The 18,123-nt window shown below is 41.5% G+C and overlaps 1 protein-coding gene across 1 annotated transcript in view; it reads left to right on the plus strand.

Annotated features, from left to right (window-relative positions):
* Window positions 1-18,123, plus strand: part of LOC310926728 (contactin-associated protein-like 4) — a gene marked incomplete at both ends in the record, with an annotated part of 107,498 nt that overhangs the window by 62,839 nt on the left and 26,536 nt on the right. Inside the window, 6 exons of the mRNA XM_083888915.1 lie at window positions 1,166-1,272; window positions 5,120-5,239; window positions 6,011-6,211; window positions 11,514-11,676; window positions 12,998-13,125; window positions 14,343-14,513. Coding sequence (XP_083745041.1) covers window positions 1,166-1,272; window positions 5,120-5,239; window positions 6,011-6,211; window positions 11,514-11,676; window positions 12,998-13,125; window positions 14,343-14,513 — 890 coding nt within the window. The remainder of the gene's footprint in view (window positions 1-1,165; window positions 1,273-5,119; window positions 5,240-6,010; window positions 6,212-11,513; window positions 11,677-12,997; window positions 13,126-14,342; window positions 14,514-18,123) is intronic.

An 18,123-nucleotide genomic window follows, 5' to 3' on the forward strand; every position in this document is an offset into this window, starting at 1 on the left:
CTTATTGGTCTGTATCCAGTAATGTCCAATAAACATTTAACAAGCTTAGTAGCTCCTGGATTAAAACTATCAACTGTAATTCATTGCGGGGCCGCCAGAATTGTTTCAGCGGGCCGCCATTGGCCCGCGGGCCACACTTTGAGAACCAATGCTCTAAATAGGTAAAACCGGTGCCTGTGTCCCTCTACCTGAACCTGGACCACACACTGTTGCCCAAATGTTGAACAAATGATGATTGGGTGTAGATTGGAGCCATTTCCAGGTCAAAGGTTAAGAAATAAGAAGGGAAATTAGATTAGTGGCCCTTTGTTGGACTGGCAACCTCCATCCCACCTGTCACCCTATGTCAGCTGGGATTGGCACCAGCAGCCTCGCGACCCTCATGTGGAGGATAAAGCAGTAGAAGAATGAATGATACATGAAGCATGACTCTTTCCTCTTGAGGGCATCAACACAATAAAAAAGATGGAAAGTCGTTTTAAGAAAAGGTGTCAATGGTATAAAAGTGTTTTCCCTTCTCTTCGGTACCCTCCTACAACGCCTTGCCAAAATGGAAATGATGACCTCCAAATAACAAACGAACAGTACTTTCCACTCGTTGTGTTATGTGTGACCCTGCTGCACACGTTTGGCCATGAACTGACGAACACGCTGGAGCAAACACAATTGAACAGGCTTTCTATCCATTAAATGGAAAGGCTTTATGTAACAGATTGATTTAGTAATATATTGAAAGCTCACTCTTTTTCCCACAAAACAAAATTACCATAAAACTCTGAAAGTATTTTTTCCACAATCATCGAGATTTACTATCATCTACTGCGAAAAAAAAAAAAAAAGTGTGAGTTTGAAGTCTATGTTTACACAAGCATGAGGGACATTGTTTTCTCACAAACATAGAAAGCGCATTTCTCCTGATAATAAACAAATGGCTGGGGCTTTTGGCATCAACCGCTTTTGTCCTATTTGAATTTGTATGTATTTGTTTGGCAGCAAAACGTGGAGAACGGCTCTGAAATATAGGCCCGCCAAAACAAGCCAATGTATTTGCGTAAGGCCCATTGTTCTTAGCAGAATGGTGTTACACATGTATTTTTCTTCAAAGGAAAGAACCTCCCACACATGGTTCTATTAGGATGTTATTGTCATTCTCTCTCTCTCTCAGGTGTTCTCCCAGCCGATGTGAACACGGCGGCCAATGCAGTCAGTCGTGGACCGTTTTCCACTGCAACTGCTCCGACGGCGGCTACAGCGGAGCAACCTGCCACAGCTGTGAGTGTCGTGTTTGCACTGTTTAATAATCTGTGACCTTTAAAAGCAGACAGTTTGATGATGATGATGATGATGTTTTGTCCAACGACCAAAAAAAGCAAGCGCAAAAATGTGTAGGATTTCTGTTTCTCGCCTCGGCGCGGCAACCGTTAAAGGGACAATGTGTAGTATTTATGGGTTTATATGAACCCCAAATCCACTTTTTTATACATATTATGTGCTCCTGCATTGTCTAGTCCAGGGGTCTGCAACCTTTAGAGTGAAAAGAGCCATTTTTGTCCCATTTTCACCCAAATAAGATTAATCTGGAGCCGCAAAACCTATTTGAGCCTAAAAATGAAGATAAAATCACTTGTATAGAGTATATACACATATATACTCTATTTAAAGAACCACAGTTTGTCGCAAGATGATACCCAACCTTTAAAGTATAGAAAAACGACATATAAAACAATTTTTTTATAGTATTTTATTAGCTTTTGGGGGAGGTTTTTCAACTGGATGTGACAGATAAAACATCAAAACATTTCTATTTACGCCTTTATCTTGACAAAAAAGTGTGGAAAAACATGAATACTTTTTTCTTCAACGCCAGAAGGAGCCGCTACAGAGAGGCTGAAGAGCCACATGAGGCTCTAGAGCCGCAGGTTGCAGACCCCTGGTCTAGTCGCTGTATAATAGTTTTTGTTTCATTTTCGTAGTGTTTCAAAAAGTCATGTAAAATAACATGACCGCGGACCGTGGTTGCATAGCCACTGTTAGCAGCGAGACGCCATGTTTCTACGGGAGCCTGTAAGGACAAACGCGAGAGAACAAATCAAGCGTCGCTTTACTCGTAGCGGAAGTCCCGCCTCCACTCTCTCCACTTCGTCTGCTACGGCCGCGGTAGCTCCGCCCTCTCCCTCACCTCACAAACCTCATCTGCTGACACGGAGAAAGACGACGAGGACGACATTTGACCGGCTGTGGATACCGGAAGGGAGGGGGTGAGCAGAGGAGCAGTTCTTTGTTGTAAATTTCAGCCTCTCCTCTAGATGGCACTATAAACTTCTTACTTCACCGTTAAGTTGTGTTTCCACTAGCACAGTAAGATGGTACCGGGTACGTTTTTGGTACCTCCTCTGGTGAGGTGCCAAGCGAGCTGAGGTGATAATAAACGCGTGACACCGTCAGGTGGTTAGCCGGTTACCGATTGGTCAGAGTGTCGTCACAGGAAAAGACGTGCGACACAAGAATCAAGCTGAACTGTAGATCAGTTAAAGGACTCATTATACCCTATGTTTTACAAGTGAACCTAGTTCCTAGTTGAACATGTCTGTGACATCTCTATAAATGCAAATGAGACACAGGAAACTGCATCACCGTCACTGAGGCTCCGGCAGCTAGTACAGAGTTATCGATGCTGCAGGGTGCTCGTGAATCCGTTTTAAAGGTGAAGTAAGTAGTTTATAGTGCCATCTAGAGGAGAGGCTGAAATTTACAACAAAGAACTGCTCCTCTGCTCACCCCCTCCCTTCCCTGAGCGCTACGGTATCCGCTGCCGGTCAAATGTCGTCCTCGTCGTCTTTCTCCGTGTCAGCTGATGAGGTTCGTGATGTGAGGGAGAAGCGAGCTACCGCGGCCGTAGCAGACGAAGCTGAGAGAGAGGAGGCGGGACTTCAGCTACAAGTAAAGAGACGCTTGTTTTGTTCTCTCGCGTTTGTCCTTACAGGCTCCGGTAGAAACATGGCGTCTCGCTGCTAACAGTGGCTATGCAACCGCGGCCCGCGACCATGTTATTTTACATGTCTTTTTGAAACACTACGAAAATTATACTATTATACAGCGACTAGACAATGCAGGAGCACATAATATGTATAAAAGAGTGAATTTTGGGTTATATAAACCCATAAATACTACATAGTGTCCCTTTAAACCAGCGATCTTCGTGAATTGTATATTGCGCGTGATATGGAGGTGTAGCTTCGGTGGGAAGTCTGAAGAATAGGGGCTTGGACGTTTGAATTCAAAATGCAGCCTGCTTGAACAGTTTTTCCAGGATCTACCACCTACAATATCGAGGTATCTTCTGTTATTGCCAGATGAGAGCCGGATGTGGGATTTGTGGCGCATGTGTAGAGCCTCCAGGTCCAACTCTGGTCTGATTGAAGGTGTACATGCAAATCACGGTGCGACCAGAGATGTCACTCTGGTCTGTATTTATATAGCACTAGTTTTCTAGTTAGTCAAGGCTGCTTTCGACTACAGTTTTGCCAATCGTTCAATTCACTCTCACATTCACACAGTTCATCCATGTGCAGTGCTTTTTCTACCACTCATATTTCACGTCCATCCCCACGAGATGCCGGCACAGCCATCAGGAGCAACGTGGGGCTAATTGTAAGACGAGTGGAGCCAGGAATCATAAGGAAATAGTAACTAGGTTTGAGTGGGGAAAATGTGGAATTGTTCCTTAGACCTCCATCACACACCCGTCAGTGCTTCCTCTGAATCAAATCCATATAAAATTTTCCCACACTCTGCCCACCTGTTTATCTCTCCTCTTCTCAGCAGCTAATGGCCGTTTTATTCACCACTTTGCCTCGGCACAGTGAGAGCACGGCTTCCACAGGAACATCAGCAATAAAATGTGAACGTGTGGAACGCTCATTTCAAGGTCTCGAGGCTCTGGCTCAAAGGAAATCAGCACAGGGGTTCAGTTAATTTCACCAATAAGATGAGCTTTCCTTCGTTTGGTTTTGTGGTTTCGACACAGCGGCAGGCCCGGTCAGCAGTCTGCCTCAGTATTACTCACGCACAAACATATAGAGTATAAATAGGTGTGTACTGTAGACAAGCAGGCATCACATCAATCTCAGCAAGTGGTCATTTATTTTCAATAACATTTCCTCGGACAGCGGTGGAATAAAAGAAATCGTTCCTTTTTTCCCCATCCTGACGTAACTGACAATCTGCAGAAAAACAGCGTGCGACTGTAATTACATCACTGTAATGCTGATAAGTGCTTCTGTGGCAACCGGAGAATTATAGACTTTTGTATGAACTGCGGTTCAAACTGTAAACAGAACCAGCGCCGGCTTCAACTTTAGAAAAGCCTCCTGTAAACGTATACGTGAACACATGAGCACGTTGTCCCTAAAAACCGCGAGAGTGCAAGCGAGGCCAATAGTATCCTGAAGAGCGGAAGTCTGCGAAATGTTCTATTCTTGGCAGCACAGAGTTCTACACAAACTTCCAGCCTCAGAGGATTTACATTTTATGTATGACGGCAATGAGTCGGCTAGGCGGCGGTAAATGATTGGCATTTCCAAATGCTAACTGCTGTTAGCTGCCCGGAGCCTCAGTGACGCTGATGTAGTTTCCTGTGTCTCATTTGCATATTTAAAGAGACAGGCACTGTACAAATAGTGTATAATTTGTCTCCTTTAATTCATTTATTCACCTTTAAAGAATTTTGTTTGTATGTTCATGGATAATAAGAAGAGTCTGCTAACAACGAGCTGCAGGCTAACCCAGAAACCTTTGACAAGGAGAGCAGTGCAACCATAGCCTGGACTTCAATGTGCACAGAAACTCCATGTGTGAGGATGGAAATGTGTTTCTGTGTCTGACAGCTGGACCGATCTCAGCTTTATGTGACGCTGCTGTCAAAAAAAAACAAAAAAAAAACGTCAACACGCAGATGATTTTCTTCACTCTGGTGGCGCTTCAGTGCTTACACGTGCAGGGTGTATGAAACAGCAGCTGCAATCCTCCACAGTGTGTGTGTGTGTGTGTGTGTGTGTGTGAGATCAGCGCAGGGCAGGGCTGCATGTGTTAAAGCCGATCTCGTTATTCCCCCTCACAGCTGTGTACGAACAGTCCTGCGAGGCCTACAAACACAACGGCAACACGTCGGGGCTTTTTTACATGGACGTGGACGGCAGCGGACCAATCAAACCGCAGCTGGTCTACTGCAACATGACAGGTGACGCACACACACACGTGTACTTTCACTCTCCCATCACTTTCTCCCTCTTTAAAAGTAGTGGTGCTAGTTTTTACCAGGCTGAAAAGACAAGAGATTAACAATGAACATGCTTGATTTGGATTAAGACATTTTCTGGGGGGGAAAGGTGCAAAGGTACAAGTCTGCAGAAATGATTGAGAATGATCCGAATAACATTCATTCTCATGCTCTTTTGCTTTCTCTTGAGTTTCAGTAACCGAGGTCTGCATGTGTTTGGATTGTGGTTAGGAAGGTGAAGAACACAGCAAAACGTTGGGGTCACATGTAGAATTTAGTTTGTGTTTTCCATTAAAAGTCACACTTTATTCATCAAAAGAGTTCTAAAACGAATAGAAAATACAGTCAAGACATTGACAAGATTAGAAATAATGATTTTTAGAACCAGCAGAACTGTTTTCAGCTGTGCTAACATCATTGCACAAGGGTTTTCTAATCATCCAATAGCCTTCTAACGCGATTAGCAAACACAATGTACCATTAGAACACTGGAAAAGGGCCTCTATACACCTATGTACATATTCCATTAAAAACCAGACGTTTGCAGCTAGAATAGTCGGATACCACATTGAATAGAGTGTATTTCTGATTAATTTAATGTTATATTCATCGAAAAAAAAAAAAGTTCCTTCAAAAATAAGGACATTACTAAGTGACCCCAAACTGTTGAACAGTAGTGTAAGTCCTAAACCTTAGAACGAAGCGTGGTTAAGTTTCTGTCTGTCTGTGTAGAGGAGAACACGTGGATGGTGATCCAACACAACAACACAAACAAGACCCGAGTGCGACCGTCTCCGGGTGTGAACCCGCACTCGGTTCACTTCGACTATTCCACTGAAGAAGAGCAGCTGACGGCTGCCATCAGCCAATCAGAGCACTGCGAACAGGAACTGTCCTACCACTGCAGGAAGTCCCGCCTCCTCAACACTCCAGGTAAAGTCATTGTTTTTTTGTGCGCGTGTGTACGTGCATCTGAATTATCGCATCATTTATTAACTCAACAATCTCATCTCAGATTTCAGTCCATCGGGAAAAAAAGTATATTGCTTCGCTAACCACATTTAAGTATAGTTGTGGGGTGAAGTTTCTAGCTTTTAATCACAGATAACAGTTAAAAAAACAAATAAAATATTACATTGTGGTCATTTTTGAGGGGGTTAACGAGCATGAAAACCCTTGAAACTTAGCACAGAGGTCAGGTCTGAGGGAAAAAACGCGATATCAGCATAATGGTCGGACCTGTGCATTGCACCAGAGCTCTGTAGCGCCACCCTGAGGCAAAACATGGATGGAGCAAGCCAAGATTAAGTTGCACCGAATGTCACGAAACTTGATGGGAACGTGTAATAGCCTAAGACGAACAAAAAAAAGTAAACAACTCAACAGGAAGTCGGCCATTTTTAACAAATTCTTTAACTCTGAGCCTGGATTTTAGCAAATGTAAAAGAAGACCCAACTGGAATATACATGCCAAATTCTACCTTTGCGGACATTTAGGACACCATTTAGGACATTGTCAGTGGTTTAAAATGCTGTAAGGCAGCACTTTCCCTCGTCATCATGTGTTCCTATGTGCATGTGCATGGGCAGCAGCATTTCAGCTGTTTGGGATAATAACTACAATCGTGAAAAAAGTCATATGAGTCATATAACCTCACCAAAGGTTTAAATTTCTGGTTTCACTCCCTGCAAAACACAGTGTGGCTCACTTTCCGGTTCTCACTCTCTGTCTTGTAATGTGTGTAACTATCCCTTTAAAAGACAGCTGCCTTTGCGTCCTCTGCGCTTCACTGAACGAAACAACACGATGGTAGAATTTGATTTATAATTTTGAAAAAAATGTGTCCGAGGATTTTCTTTTATTTGTTTCTCACGAAAGACTCATCGATGCGTCGTTGAGCGAATCGCTCGCCGCGTTCTCCACCGCCGTCACACCATCTCGTTTAACAACGGAGTGAATTACGCAGCGTTCACCGTGTGCGTAAATTTGTACAAAAACAAGACGCTCCGGAGGGAAACGACTGTGACTCCGTGACACACATACTTACAAACTCAATCAAGGCTTCTGTTTTTTACCTGAGAGCCTGACAAATAGGATGGTTTTGAATGAATCACACACAGAGCGAGTGCAATTACCTTCTTCGCCTTGGGTTTTTTCACCGACTTTAATGTACGTGTCCAGTTTTTTACCAGCTGCTCCTTACAGCTCAATAAACTACCCTCTGGAAAGGGCGACCAGAACAAGTATGGCGGACAACTCGAGTGTCTTTAAGGGGTTTTATTCTAAACACAACTTAATACACTACTTAATAGGTTGTAAACCGGCAAATCATACAGGTTCTGATGATCGTTTACAGATGGTGACAAACAAATAAAGGATTTGCTACATACAAGAAGCACTTTGGTCATCAAAGCTTTGATGACGACTGCTTTGATGACAATATTCCTTTGATTTCGCACTGTACGCGCTGGGCACCTGCTAGAAAGTTCTACAGTACGTATATGTATGTATTGATGATTATCCTACATATATATATATATATATGTACATATTCATGTCACGATTTGTTTACAGTAAAAGGTGCAAACAGTGTTGTCATTTCACAGCTTTAGAGAAGACTGCAGCAGCAGTCTTCTCAGTGTAAATTTCCCCACTGCGGGACGAATAAAGGACTTCTTATCTTAATAGTCGGAATAATACACAACTCCTTATATGGACATCCTGTGTGTGTGTGTGTTTATAGGACACATATTTTAAAATGCGTCGTCTTATGTGTTGTCGAGTCAAAGTTAGGATTCATTTTATGTTGCATTTTCAGCATTTTTATTTATTTATTATTTTTTTGAGTACTTTTTGCTCAGGTGTTTATATAGTTAAAGTTGAAGTAAGTAGTTTATAGTGCCATCTAGAGGAGAGGCTGAAATTTACAACAAAGAACTGCTCCTCTGCTCACCCCCTCCCTTCCCTGAGCGCTACGGTATCCTCAGCCGGTCAAATGTCGTCCTCGTCGTCTTTCTCCGTGTCAGCAGATGAGGTTCGTGAGGCGAGGGAGAGGGCGAGCTACCACGGCCGTAGCAGACGAAGCGGAGAGAGTGGAGGCGGGACTTCTGCTACAAGTAAAGAGACGCTTGATTTGTTCTCTCGCGTTTGTCCTTACAGGCTTCGGTAGAAACATGGCGTCTCGCTGCTAACAGTGGCTATGCAACCGCGGCCCGCGACCGTGTTATTTTAAATGACTTTTTGAAACACTACGAAAATGAAACAAAAACTATTATACAGCGACTAGACAATGCAGGAGCACATAATATGTATAAAAAAGTGGATTTTGGGTTATATAAACCCATAAATACTACACATTGTCCCTTTAAAGCCTCTGTAGATAGTTCCTGCACATTTTCCATTTCAAAATTCCATACTTTTCCAGACTCTTCTCTGAGGATTTTTCAGTCAATATTAAACACCTGAATTACCAATTGATGCTTATTATGTAAATAAATGGTTTTAAAATCCTTCACTCTTAATTTTTCATGAAGCCAGGACCCGTGACACTGTCGCGGCCGACAATCGGTGGCTGTTCTCGACGACACGTATAGAAAATAATAAATTAATGAGAATTGCAGTCAGTAACAGTAACAGTAACCATGGTAACTCGACACCATTCTACAGCCAGCTTGATTAGTTTCATATCATCTACAGGTAGGCTATGTTGCGTTAGTAACTTGTTTTGATTTGTATGTATTAATATATTTAATTTTAGAAAGTGAGACAATAGTCTGGAAACAACACAAACATTTTCCCATACATTTTTCCCTTTTTCCAGACTTATCCAGACCTGGAAATTACTCAAATTACTTTAAATTCCATACTTTTCCATGCTGCATATGAACCCTGTACGTTTTAACATAGTAATGGAAAAAAAAGCAGCCCAAATGCTCTGTGTTCTAAGGGTTAAAATAAATCGTAAAATATGTGAAAATATTATATCCTAGATTGCATTTTGTTATTTTTTTCAGAATAATTACAGGAATATCTTTTTACCTTTTGTTTTTTTTAATGAAATTTATATAAGATTTCAAACATGAGCAGTGATATGTGGAAGAATGAAAATTATAACCACTTTATATTCTAATGTGAGGTGATTTGTTTCTCGTATCGTGTAAATAAAAAAATTTTGTCGCACAGAACAATCGCAAACAGTAAATCACACATTTGCTGCGTTTGTTTGTTTTTTTTATTCAAATTGTGTCGTTTCAAACTTTGCTCATAAACGAGAAGAAAACACTGTTTATGGACACACCGGGGGTTTGTTTTTCTAGTCCATTAGCATAGAGGAAATAAAAAAAAGAAGTGTTTTATTTTTATAGATAAACACAGCTCACATTATTATTATATTATTATTACACCAACAACCACAATCTTTACCCAACGAAAGCTTTCATTTTTATTTTCGAAAAGCCGAGACAAAGCTCTGCAGCCTGTCTGAGGAGACGTAAAACAGAACAACACAAAAGTTTTCCTGTGTCTATATTTGTACGTGTTTTGTTCTTCGGTGTAAACGGATGACGAGTCTCACAGGCGACCGAGACAACAGAGTTATTTGCCACCAACGTAGAGTAGAGCGAGCGACTGGAGCTATTTACGGAGGCCGATCTCCCACAGAGCACAGCATCGTCTCTGAGACTTTATTCTTTTCTCACAGATTTTTAATTAAAGATAAAACAATACATGTGGATGAGCTGCTTTTTTTATGTTAAAACGTACAGTATATAAAGAGAGGCTATAAGAATAAAGTGCAATACAGGGAGTCTCATGTCCTTTTAGGCAATCTGATCACCAGCTTTATAAACCGCAGCTGAGCAAAAAGTACACAAAATGTTTACAATCAGATTGAATTTGTGAAATTTTGGAAACACGTCACGGTTTCAAAGTTCACTTTGCTCGTTTTCAGGAACAAAAATAAAAGTAAAACTCCACTGCACAATTATGTATATGTGACCTATAAACACACACACACACCCAGGATGTCCATATAAGGAGTTGTTTATTATTCCCACAGCAAATGACCATGGGTTCACCTCCCACTTTCCTTTATTTTTTTTATTTTTTTTTTTAAAGCATGATGTTTAATAAGCCTACAATTACAAAATGATTGCTGTCCGAAAATAACAACCGATATGCATATTATTAGGTATTATAACTCGGATTGGAATGATACCAATATCACAAACCGATATTAGTCATTTTAAACCATTTATGAACGTATGAAGAAGTGAACAACGCATTTGTGAGTCATTTCACAGATAACTGTGTAACAACAAATATAAAAGAAGGAGAAGTTAACACGACTCAGCTACAATGCATTTGCTTATTACAGTGCGTGCATAGTCAAACGTGCGATATTTTAATATTTTATGGAATTAATGGAACATTTTTATCTGTCCGATATCTGATCCAGTGATTCTGATGCCGATTCCAGCTCTAATTATTACACTAAATGAATTGATAATTGGTGACATTAGCCACATTACAAACTAGCTCGTGGTCAGGTGACCTCTGGTGGTCAGGTGACCTCTGGTGGTCAGGTGACCTCGCTAACACAACTATTTCTTTAAAATCTGACGTGTCACATAATCCAGAGTAAAAACCTTCCAGCTGCTGCAGAGGGGGGCGTGTCACAATGGTGTTGGGGGGGCGTTTCATGTGGGTGGTGGGGGCGTGTCATGAGGATGGTGGGGGCATGCCGTGTGCGTGGTGGGGGCGTGTCATGATGGTGGTGGGGGCGTGTCCAGAGAGCAGCGGGACGCGGGGAGGTGGCCTCGACAAGGGCGGGGTTAAGGAGATTGGCAGGGACATGGGCAGGACGCCCACCTGCAGCGGAGACGCCAGGCGGCTGCAGGACGTCCAAGACAAAAGCACTCGGAGAGCGCAGACCTCCGCCAAGGCAGCTCAGTGCCTACGAAATACACCCTGCCGGGCCGGCGCGCCTGGGTCAGACAGCGAGCGTTGTAACCAGGGATAGCGTCTATGGATCACGCCCAAAATGGAATCACTTGTTCCTGGTCCCATTGAGGACATTTCCTGAAAATTGCATCCAAATCTGTCGGGGATTTTTTCGAAGTTTTGTTGCTAAGGTGGAGGTAATTAGTCTTATTGCAAGAGGACGTGTGCTCCAACCATGTAGATTCATGATAAACATTATCTACTACTGTGTGTGTGTGTGTGTGTGTGTTTCAGAGGGTTCTCCGTTCAGCTGGTGGTTCGGCGGCAGCGATTCCGGTCGCCCTCAGACTTACTGGGGCGGAGCTCATCCAGGCAGCCGGCAGTGTGCGTGCGGCCTGCAGGGCGATTGCGTGGACCCACAACACTACTGTAACTGTGACGCCGACCATGCGGAGTGGTACTGAACCTATGCTCATCTATAATTATTATGTATTATTAGCTAGTAATTGGGGGCTGTAGCTACCTTACATTAGCAGCTAGAACAGTCGTTTACCACATTAACAATGTATAGAGTGTATTTATGATTCATTTAATGTTATATTCTTTTTTTTAAAAAACATGCTTTACCTTCAAAAATAAGGACATTTCTAAGTGAGCCCAAACTTTTGAACAGTAGTGTATTCAAAGTCACTTAAACACAAGCTCTTCCAGTTCCTGAATGGAAACAGTCAAAGTGATGTTTGTGTTCTTTGCTATCGATTTTTAAAAAGTGTGTGTTTTGTTCAGATTTTGAGTTCAGTTTATATTTTTATTTTAGTTAAAGGGCCGTTTCACCCATTTCAAATCAGTATGTGATTTGTTTAATTCATATTCTATTACAGCAGGGGTTCTCAAAGTTTTGATACCCGAGGGCCAATTTAGGAACCCAACATTGGACTGAGGGCCGCCAAAGGTAAAAAAAAAAAAAAAAAAAAAATCCCATTTGTAATAATTTTAATGACCAGATTGCAGTTCTACAGTTTAGTGTTAAGTAATTTAAGCATTAATGTAATAACACTATAATTTACTGGGTAATTCCCCAGTATTTTGGCCATTGTTCTTACCTTCTAATTACAGGTTAATACCAAGTAACACATTTCTGTTACCATATATTTACTGGGTAAATAGCTAGTAATTGGGGGCTGTAGCTACCTGCTTATTACCAGCTTATAACACAATAATACACTAAAATTCACCATATAGAAACCAGGTAAATACCCAGTATTTTTGTTAACACTTATTGGTCTGTATCCAGTAATGTCCAATAAACATTTAAAAAGCTTAGTAGCTCCTGGATTAAAACTATCAACTGTAATTCATTGCGGGGCCACCAGAAATGTTTCTGTGGGCCGCCATTGGCCCCCGGGCCACACTTTGAGAACCAATGTATTACAGAGTCAGATTTGTCAAATTTGACCAGTTTTTTGGGTTGTTTTTTCCATACGTTTTACTCGCTTTTGACATTGACGTCGACTTTTTCTTGTGGGAATAAGACGTGCTGTATTTCAGATCTACTGTCTGATGATCAAATAACTGGAAATGAGTTGAAAAACAACAACAACAACGTTTTTAACCGCTTCGACAAAACATGTCCCTACACAAGCAAATGAGCGTGAATTTGGGTTTACTTTGACTTCCTCTCTTCCGTTCATGCTCCTCCTGCTCTGTTCTTCTTCTTCTTTGTCTTCTTCTGCCTCATTTTATGACATACTTTTCCTTTCACACCTTCATCCAAACAGGACTGAAGACTCGGGCCTGCTCGTTCATAAGGAGAACCTCCCCGTCAGGTCTCTGGTCCTGGGCGACGTCCAGAGGCCGGGGTCGGAGGCTGCCTACAGAGTGGGGGCGCTCCGTTGTCACGGCGACAGTGAGTCCCGCCTTAAACACATTTGCATATTTAAAAACGCTCGTACGATTGATGTTATTGCTTTTCGTGCACATACAGCCGCTGGAATTAAAAGTTGTGTTGGAAAAGGTCATTTCAGTTTCCTCGTTATAAAACAATATATTATTCAGATACTGCTATTAATTATTGTTCTGTGTATAAAGTCTAGAACTGTGCGTTCCCCAGTTGTTGCGTTTAATTGCCGTCTCTCCATATTTGCTTTGCAGCAGATTCGTGTTTTATTGTGATGCATGCACCCGCTTTAATTGTGTTTTATCTATTCGAATGTGTGGTTTATTCCATGTCCACTGTGAGCTATAATAGTTGAATACATTAAGAGCTTTTTAACTTCATCATTTCTGTTAAGCTAATTACCCCAAATGTGTTTTTTATCTACTTTTTTTAGCACCTAAAGTTATAAAAAAATAATATTTCTTATTACACAAATGTCAAAGCATAGGCAGATCGACTTAACACCTAATTTGCTCAACCTTTTCACGCTGGCTGGTTTTATATATGTGTGTGTGTGTGTGTGTGTGTGTGTGTGTGTGTGTGTGTGTGTGTGTGTGTTCTTGTACTTGCGGCATACTGAGGACCAGTGAGGGTTTTTAACCAACAAAATGAGGTCATTTTTACACAGTGAGGACATTTTGGCCGGTCCTCACTTTGTTTTCATTGAAATCACTTCCTTAGGTTGCTATAACATGCTATACTCAATTTGTCAAAAAAAAAAAATATTGTCAAATTTTGGACCAAAATTGGTTGACATAGTATAGCATGACGTTTTTGACAAATTTTGGACGACATAGTATAAAATGACTTTTTTGTTAAATTTTGGACCAAAAAAGGTTGGTCAATTTAAAAAAAAAAAAAATGTTGGTCTACATAGTATAGTATGACGTTTTTGTCAAATTTTGGACCAAAGATTACTAAAAAAAAAAAAACATCTAAAAAGTTTTCCAGCACTTTTTGCTCTGAGGCTCCACCTGCAGACATTTTATGGTACTGCAACCAGTAGTTCTTTGTGGATGTCATTCATGAAGTGGATATTTGTAATTGTGTTGATTTATAAAGAGGAAAAATGCTGGTCCTCACTTTGTCAGCAACCCAGTCCTCAGTATGCAGCAAGTACAATAATGTGTGTGTGTGTGTGTGTGTGTGTGTGTGTGTGTGTGTGTGTGTGTGTGTGTGTGTTGCAGAGAGTCTGTGGAACGCGGCGTTTTTCGACAAGGAGACGTCGTACCTCCACTTCCCCACCTTCCACGGAGAGCTGAGCGCAGACGTCTCCTTCCTGTTCAAAACCACGGCCGCCTCCGGCGTGTTCCTGGAAAACCTCGGCATCAAAGACTTTATCCGCATCGAACTGAGCTGTGAGTACGAGTACTCAGTCCTAAATAAAGAAAATAAAGGAATTCAGGTCATTTAATGATATAAAAAGCTACTCGACGAAATAGGGACACGGTTCGCAGTGGAAGTTATAGTTATATAGTTGTTGTGCCAATGCTGGAACATTGGGGAGCGTGTACACTAATGTTCAAAAGTATGGGCTCACCTATACAATTTTTTTGTGTTTTCCATTAAAAGTCACACTTTTATTCATCAAAAGCAAAAGCAAAAGTGTTTTCAGCTGTGCTAACATCATTGCACAAGGGTTTTCTGATCATCCAATAGCCTTCTAACGCCATTAGCAAACACAACGTACCATTAGAACACGGGAAATGGGCCTCTAAAAATCATGATGAAGGGGTGTCTTATTTTGTAGGGATAGATAAGGATTTGAATGGGATTTGGTCAAGCTCCATTAAGGTCAATAGAAGCTGATTTACATATACCCAGAAAGGTTATCACGTATTTATTGGTCAATAGCTACAAACAAAATATGCAGCCGACAGTAGCTTTAACAAACTTTTATTTTGTAGATCCTCATTCCTCTGGTGTTGTTGACGTGTTTATTCTGCGTCGTTTTTTCCCCTCAGACTGGATTTATATTCATTGTATGGATATTCTGACCCACACGGGAGCAAGATCGAATCCATAAATTAGATTATTTTTTTTTACGATAGTTTGATGAACTCTCTGGGGTTTTTCCTCCCCACAGCGTGACCCCCTCCTCCCTCCTCCCTCCTCCCTCCTCCCTCCTCCCCACGCTGATTCCTGTCTCTTGCATAATGTGCACATTTATAGGCACCACGATGCATCATTTAGATTAGGACAGTTATAACCAACAGAGTGTTATGTGCTTTATGGGAGCCATGGAAATTTGGTGTGCTGTGAGACGTAGTGCGTTTATAGTCCACCATAGATTGTGCCAATTTGAAAAAATAGCTGCCTTACACCGACAAGGTGTCCTTGTGCTGACATGGTTATGGAAGTAATGCAGCAAAAGAGGTATGAAGTGCACAGTTATGGCCTACAGACAAAGAGAAATTGGTATTAAAAGGGATATTTTAGGGTGTTTTTTTTTTTTATAAGTGTGGTTGTGTGAGATACTTAAAGGCGCCATATGTAAGAATGTGGCCAAAAACGGTTACTACTTTCAAATTCAAAATATGGAGGTCTTTTAGGTTTCGTTTTCTGTGTGTGTGTGTGTGTGTGTGTGTGTGTGTGTGTGTGTGTGTGTGTGTGTGTGTGTGTGTGTGTGTGTGTGTGTGTGTGTGTGTGTTCTTGTACTTGCGGCATACTGAGGACCAGTGAGGGTTTTTAACCAACAAAATGAGGTCATTTTTACAGAGTGAGGACATTTTGGCCGGTCCTCACTTTGTTTTCATTGAAATCACTTCCTTCGGTTGCTATAACATGCTCTACTCAATTTGTCAAAAAAAAAAAATGTTGTCAAATTTTGGACCAAAATTTTTGTTTAAATTTTTTTTTCAAATTTTGAAAGACATAGTATAGTATGACGTTTTTGTCAAATTTTGGACCAAAAATTTTCGGTCAAATTTGTTTTAACATTTTGGTCGACATAGTATAGCATGACGTTTTTGTCAAATTTTGGGTAAACATTTTTTTTCACATTTTGGACGACATAGTATAAAATGACGTTTTTGTCAAATTTTCTGGCAACCCGTGGTTGCTCGGCAGCTGAGACTCTACTGACTGCAATGATTGTTAGACGGCGGTAGGTGGCGCCAACATTCGAAAACATAAACAAGATTTTGCAGTCTGCAAAATATGTTTTTTAATGCAAATATTTTGTCTGTACTGTTGTTGTTGGTGAGTTCAGTTTTTTATATGAACATTATTCCTGAGTCTCTGTGACATATTAGGAGGATTTTATGGCCAGTTGCTTTAGATTTATTACATAATGCACCTTTAAAACAGAAAAAGGAAACACACACCAATAGTTTAATGACATGCTAATAACTGGAAAGTGAAGCCAAGGGAATGCAAAAACACTATCTAGCATTTCAGCTCCACCTCATCATTACCGGTGATAGATGAGGATCGAGGGTTCAATTGTGAGGTAACAGACATCTCAGGAGGAATTTCAGGGGGGGTGGCTGTCCTCTCCTAACCCCCCCATAATCTGAACCATGGATTAAGAATGTTATCTTCCTGTTAGTTTGACATTTTCTGAGAGGAAAGTTAGGCGGGTTTTACTGTATCACAGGGCCACATAGAGACAAACGGTCATTTTTGCACTGATGCGAGTGTTTCTACCTCAATTTTGTTGTGCTTTGCAATGACAAATAAAGATATTCTATTCTATTCTATTCTAAGACCCACGCACACATGGGGAGAACATGCAAACTCCATGCAGAAAGGCCCCTGGATCTTCTCATGCCCTCTCACACTGTAGTCCATAATGAAACGGGGACACAGCAGCTGCCGGTTTACTGCTGCCTCTGTGATCAACTTCAATAAACCAATATTTATTCCGGGGGAATTGAGTACCGAGTACCTCTTTTACAGCAATGCTCAAGATTTGCTTTCAAACTGGCTATCAAGATACGCGCGGTCAATCACGTCAGTAATAACAACAAAGCGACAAAGAGTCAAATGGAGCAAATACGGGGCAGACTAATTGTGGCGATGATCAACAACAGAAGTGACAAACGTGTGTGTCTGAACGAAGGATTTTTTTCCAAACGCCAAACGTTGACAAAACAACACATTTTAACTTAATGACGGGAGGCGGCAGAGAATCAACAACTTCTGTCGCTGTCAGGGAAGGCTGTCTAACAGCCAGATTAACTGGCAAAAGCGTTTTGTTAAGTGAGCGTTAACGGAGCGTGCGTCGGGGAGAGAGCGGCGAGCGAGCGGAGCACAGTCTGCGAAAGACACCGACGACGTGCGAGCGGCGAGCGAGCGGAGCACAGTCTGCGAAAGACACCGACGACGTGCGAGCGCCTCGTACGTCACCGCCGAATTATTCTCGTAATTCACGTTCACGTTTTTTATTTTTTTACAACCTCGCTTCACCTTTCTTTTGTTGTGGAAGTGGTTTGAGAAAGACACAGAGAAAATCTAATACACGCGGCAGAATGAGAGAGTTTCTCCTCTGGGAAATCATCATCGTCATCACTGTGTGGTTTTTCACGCTAGGAATTCTGCTGGAATGTTCTATAAGTGCCGGGGCCTGACAATACTGTCCAAATGAAGTTACTCCAGGACACTTGGATATTGTTTCATTTTGTCCTGCCGACAGTAACTCTTCCGCTCCCTCCACCAACCCAAACACGAAGAATGATGGTTCACTTTGTCCTCGCTCTCCTAAATCTTCTGCTGTCGACGGGAGAGAGAGCAGAGCAATTAACTCGCATTTCACAGCGAGGCGCTGTCCGTGGTGCTGAAGCTGGGCTGCGGCTCTGGCCGTGGTGCTGAATTTGATACGCGCTCAGAAGGAAAACAGATAAATATAATAATTCTTGTTGTTTTTAAATCATTAACCAATAGAACTTAGAAGCTTTTTTTGCCATTACTATATTCAAACGTATAAGAATGTGCAATATAGAGTGTCTTATATCCTTTTTTTTCCAG

Source organism: Microchirus variegatus, assembly GCF_963457635.1.
Source record: "Microchirus variegatus genome assembly, chromosome: 5".
NCBI lineage: Eukaryota > Metazoa > Chordata > Actinopteri > Pleuronectiformes > Soleidae > Microchirus > Microchirus variegatus.